Below are 5,630 nucleotides of genomic sequence, written 5' to 3'. Positions count from 1 at the left end.
CCAAGCCTTTGTCAGGGGACAAGCCCGTGAAGAGGCAGGGGAACTTGTCATCTACTAAGGTGAAATTCACACAGGAGAATGAAGGCTAAAAAGCGGTTAAGGTCTACAAGCGCACACATAAAAGAAGAATAATGAAAGTCACGCCTCCCATACAGCCTCACCGACCGCCGTTAACACGCCAAGCCCGGCGCCATGTTGGATACCGCCCAACCCCCCGCTATCCCCCCTTCCCCGCCGCACTGCGCATGCGCTGGCCGGCCTGCTCGCCACGGCCACGTGCGCAGGCGCCCTGACAACACGCTCCTCCCGGCTCTCGCAACCCGTCCACGCACTGCCTAGTCACGTGCCCTCGCGCCGGCGGCCGCCCTCACGCGGCGGGCGGAAGCGCGCGGCTCCGGCAGGCCTCGGGCTCTCTCTGCTGGTGGGCGGCGCGGCAGGGCGCGAGCCGGCTGGCCGGCCTTCCCGCTCACACATGCGCCCCCTCCCGGCCGCCCTTCCTGCCGTTAGGAGACGTCCTTGAGCGAAGGGTAAAACCAATCGCCCTTCCTCTCCTCCTCCTCCTCTTCCTCCTCCATTGCTGGCACTTGCCGCGCCCCCTCGGGCGTGCGTCGCTGTGCGGGAGGGGGAAGGGCGGGCGGCGGCGGGGAGCAGGTGAGGCGGGGGTGCTGGGCAGCGGGGCTCTGGGCGAAAAAGTGCGTGTCGCGCTGCGGGGAGCCAGCCCCCGCCCTCCATAACAGCTTGGGGAGGGGAAGGGTGCCGAGCGTCCGGCGCCTCGCATGCCGGTACCCGCTTTTCTCAGCCCTCCCCTGGCACATCGCCTCAGGGCCCTCGCCCCTTCCCGGAGCGGCAGCCCACGCGGGTCGGCAGTTGGGGGGCAGCCGCCGGGGTTCTGACGGCAGCGGGGCGCGCGCGTACCGCGCGCCAGGCCCAGCGGGCGACGGGGGCGGGGCGCGCCCTTGGGTGCCGCCGCCCTCCTCGGCCTTCAGGAGGGATGGGGGTCGGTCCTGTGCCCCCCCCCCCCGCCTTACCTCGCCCCAGCGGCGGGAGCTGAATTCAAACGGCCGGGGGATAAAAATCCCCCCGGCTGGTACCCTTCGGTGCCGTGGGTGAATGCTGTGCATACAGTTTGATACAGTGTTGGGTTTTTTTTAAACACAAGTACATTAAAATCAGGTCTACAGAATTATGACAAAGGCTGCTTCTGAGCAATATGTTGACTTTCAAGAGTGTATCCATTGATCTTTCCATTCAGGTAGTGGTTATGTGGATTTTTATGGCCATGCGAAACTAAATTATCTTTGCTAACCACCTAGAATGAGAGAAATCACTGATCTATATCATAAACGGGGACAAAAAAAGCCCATTATAATAATGTCAAACTGATGACTTAATACTTTACCTGGATCAAAATCAGCTGAAAATATTTGGGATTCATCCAGTCCCAAGTACATCTCCTTTCCCACCTCTTTTCAGGTGGGCTACTGCAGAAGGGCAGTTTGTTATATGCAGGACATATAAACACTATTTATTCTTTAAATTTAACCTTGATTTAACCTAGTTTTGTGTTTGGAAAGGAAGTCAGCAAAGGATATGTTGCAGTCACTGATGAATCTGCAAAAAGACTCTTTAGCACCACATATGCGGCATTTGTCTTAGGATTTTCATTAATAAAGAGAAGCTAGCTGATGTGTACATTGTGTGTGAACTTTGAATGATATTTTTCTACTTTTGATTTTACATGAAGACTTACTTATGTTGTCATTTGCTAAAGGTTTTCCTTTTGCTGTTTCCCAAAATCATTCAGAAGCACTGGTATTCTTGACAGGATGAGGTGCTGCTATTGATCTGTTCCAAGTTCCAGATTTATAACCTTACCTGGCACAAATGAAGGAGATCGGCCACGAGGGTGTGATCACCCTGTATCCTGCTGGGATACAAGAGTTAATCTAAATGAATCTATAATCCGAACACAACTCAGTTGTTGTAGAATACCACAAGGGTACTGTAATTAAATCCTTTGAGAATATATCAGTAGATCTGGAGGCATTGACATATGTGAATAGGAAATTCCATTGATGGCTGAATGTAGGTTTATAGAGGAAGAGGGAGAGATTTGTTTCAGCAGAGTTACTGCTCAACATAAAGCATGTTTCCAGTTTACCTTGCACTGAGTTTGTAGAAAGGCAATAAAGCTTTGGCTTTTGGGGAATTCTGCAGTGCAAACCAAACCTATGCTACTGTTGGTTGTTGTATTGTGAATTAATTTTCATTTATATCGTAATACTATTACTCCAATAGTAATTAATAAGAAATGGAGAATTCAATATTAATCTGTAAAACAAAAGAACATTGCACACTGTTCTGAAATTTTGTAGGGATTTCTTTAAATAATATAAGAGAAGACAAATCATGCAAGTTCTTTTAAAAAGCATATTTAACAGTTTTTGTAAAAATGTGTTTCTAGGTCATTGTTTATAATGTAGCTGCATCTGAAGAAATACAAAGTGGCTTTGTGTCATGCTGACTAACAACGTAGGGCATCATTTAATGGTACATCAAGCAATGATTCCAAGAAGCCTGAAGCTGTTGCCTTACATTTGTGGCAACAGAATGTTTTCGGGTTACAAACCGAAAAGCAACATCCAGGACTATTACAAAATTCTTGAGCTTGAGGAAGGATGTTCCCTCGATGATATCAGAAACTCGTACCGAAGTCTTGCCAAAAGGTACCATCCAGACAGCGGTTCTGCCACAGCTGATTCTGAAGCATTTATGAAAGTAGAAGAAGCATACAGAGTCGTGCTCAGCGATGTGGCAAACAAAAAGAAATCGAACGAGACTAATGAAGAGGAGGAAGACCCATTCAAATCAAAAGCACCACAGCATAGACACTACCTGAGTTTTGAAGGTGTTGGTTTTGGAACACCAAGCCAAAGAGAAAAGCAGTACATGCAGTTTCGAGTAGACCGTGCTACTGAACAAGTGTTGGAGTACCGGAAGCAGAGACTTGAAAGCCAGTATGCTGTGACTGATCTAATGAAAGCCAAAGATGTGAGGCAGAGCAAAAAGGTGAAAATAACTCAGGCGGTTGAACGGTTGGTTGAGGACCTCATCCAGGAATCGATGGCAAAAGGCGACTTTGACAACCTCAGCGGCAAAGGAAAACCTTTGCAGAAGTTTTCAGACTGTCCGCATGTCGATCCTATGACTCACAACTTGAACAGGATTCTGATAGACAACGGATACCAGCCCGAGTGGATCCTGATGCAGAAAGAAATACGGGAAACTATTGAACGGTTAAGGAAGAGTATAGTGGCATCTAGAAGTAAGCTTGGAGGCCCGATGACACCATATAGGCAAAAGCAATGGAATCGTATTTGTGAGCAATTTATAGAAGACATCAGGAAATTAAACAAAAGAATTGACAACTTCAATTTAGTTGTTCCTATTCTGAGCAGACAAATGGTGCACTTCAATGCAGACAAAGAAATTGTTCGAGCACAAAAGACTTACGAAGCCTTGATGGAAAACAGAGAGGCTTCTAATTCAGACACAAAGGAAAATGAAGAGGAAAACGTTAAAAGGTTTGGGTGGAAGTCTTCTCTATTGAAGTGGTTAAACCTTACACTGAAATAAGATAATACTAATTCATCTGTCTTGTGAAGATTTTGAATGCACTTTATTACTGAAACTTGTAGCACTAGAGAAATTTCAGGTACACTGAAAATGTGAAATCCAGCTGTCCACTGTTATACCAGTTAAAAGAAATTGGGTTGTCTGATACGCATTTGCAGATGCTTAATTGATTTATTTGTGAATATTGTTATGGAACAAATAAATTCAGTTATCCTCTTGCAGTTCATTTTACTTCTGCTTAAAATTAATGCTTCACTTTAGCATAGAGTATAATCACTTTTACAGTCTGTTATCTCTTCAAAAGGTGAAACTGAGGCATAACAAAAACACATTAAGGACGAAGTGGAAGTAGAAGTCTTGCTGTGCTCTGTTAGTTCAACCTTTATCCTTTCTTATTTAAATGCTTACAGCTCATAAATTGTTGACAGGCTTCATGCGCTTTTTTAAAAGTGCATTCATCTCTTCAAGGTTAAATTAAATGGGAATGAAGGGAGGGTTCTGGGTGTCTGGCCTTGGACTGTACATTCTGCAGAAGTCCATTTTTGAATGTGGCTTTTAATACACAAGGAGGTCTCAGAAAGCATCTGAGCAAATAAGGAAGACTGGCCAAAACTGTACCCTAGTCGCAGGGCTTTTTTGGGAGGCGAAAGGAGAGGGGAATATTAATTTTCAAAAGTAATTGTACCATTTAAATATTTTAGAATATTGGCATCAAATAACTTACTGTGAAATATTGCTGTACTATTAAATGGCTCGGAGGGTGGGAAAACCTCCATGATGCCAAAGATTTATTTACCTTTTGTAACTGGACTTTGCCTTTGAAATGTGTCACTGGATATTTCAGTCTCTGTGTGGGCTCGCTCCCTCCCTCCCTCATGCCTCTGTGACTCAGACTGTCATTGTCTCCACCTGTGCAGTTGTACTAGTCTGTAGGAAGGTGTCCCACAGGCTCTGGTATGCCACAGAGGGGGAATTTCCAGTTTCAGAAATGGAAGCCAGATGATGATCGCAACCATCCTTTGGCAGATGCCCCAGCACCAGCGGAGTCTGGGTTAATATGTTTTGCTTTTGGGCAGATAACACTGCACACGCTCTTCTTGGTCTTTGTGCTCTTGCTCATCTAGGCGAGGTCTTAACATGCAGGCAGAACATTGTTCATATTTGTTGGTAGAATGGATTAATTGAAGTAGCATTTGTCAGGGGGTATTATATAATCTGGTAATACAATTGAATATAATTTATTTATTGGTAAACACTATGGGTCTTCCAAGCCTTTGTGCTATGGCAAGTATGTAATAGTGATAAGATGTTTGTCATGTTTTAGAAAATAGGGCTAATCGCAGCTTCCTTTAGCATAGCTTTTTGTAGGAATTACAGTGGCAAAAGTAAAAAGAACAGCATTATGTGCAGACTGAGCTATGGCCCATAGGTCGTGCCACTGGGATGCTTGTGCCGTGCATTGGTGTTAGCTGAAAGGGTTAGATCATGACTAGTAGTTCCTTTCTGCTGAGATTCAGTTGGGAGGCATGGGTATAGTCGCGGTGCATGGATCAGTTGGGCCAGCCAGTAATTAATGTACTCTTCGGTGGCTCTCCAAGTTTGCAAAGATGGTAAGAAATAATGGGTGTCTTGCAGATATAGGGGTTAAGTCCTATATAGTGGTGAAGTGGGAACAAAATAGGTGTGTGGTCTTGATTTGCCATATAAGTAGCCCCAATCTAAATGTTGAGAAAGAAGAATGGAGTTACATGGCAGTCCTCTGTTTCGGGGGACTCAGTAAGAGTTCAGATCACTGTCCTTTGTGTTACGGATATGATTCATTGAGATCGTGGTGTTAGATCAGGCAATACCAGCAGGCTTTGACCTCCTAAGTTCCTCATTCATTTTAGCAGCTGTGTGTATGAATGTCTGTTTATTTAAATGACTTCTCTATATGTTCTTGCTTTTAATGAAAACTGTAAGTAAATTAAACATACTTTCATGGAAGTCCTTTG

The 5,630-nt window shown here is 45.1% G+C and overlaps 1 protein-coding gene across 3 annotated transcripts; it reads left to right on the top strand.

Moving 5' to 3' along the window:
• The first annotated feature begins 334 nt into the window (after positions 1-334).
• On the top strand, positions 335-3,867 carry DNAJC28 (DnaJ heat shock protein family (Hsp40) member C28). 3 transcript variants are annotated; one of them, XM_075770730.1, is made up of 2 exons: positions 335-421; positions 2,465-3,867. In XM_075770730.1, the coding sequence occupies exon 2, from the start codon at positions 2,518-2,520 to the stop codon at positions 3,634-3,636; it is 1,119 nt and encodes a 372-aa protein (XP_075626845.1). In that variant the 5' UTR covers positions 335-421; positions 2,465-2,517; the 3' UTR covers positions 3,637-3,867. The 3 variants fall into 3 exon arrangements, with proteins under 3 accessions (XP_075626845.1, XP_075626836.1, XP_075626827.1); XM_075770721.1 differs by having other exon boundaries at positions 392-527; XM_075770712.1 differs by lacking the exon at positions 335-421 and adding an exon at positions 510-651.
• The last annotated feature ends 1,763 nt before the right edge of the window (positions 3,868-5,630 follow it).

Source organism: Balearica regulorum, chromosome 1, assembly GCF_011004875.1.
Source record: "Balearica regulorum gibbericeps isolate bBalReg1 chromosome 1, bBalReg1.pri, whole genome shotgun sequence".
Lineage (NCBI taxonomy): Eukaryota > Metazoa > Chordata > Aves > Gruiformes > Gruidae > Balearica > Balearica regulorum.
This window is presented reverse-complemented; position numbering and strand designations above follow the sequence as displayed.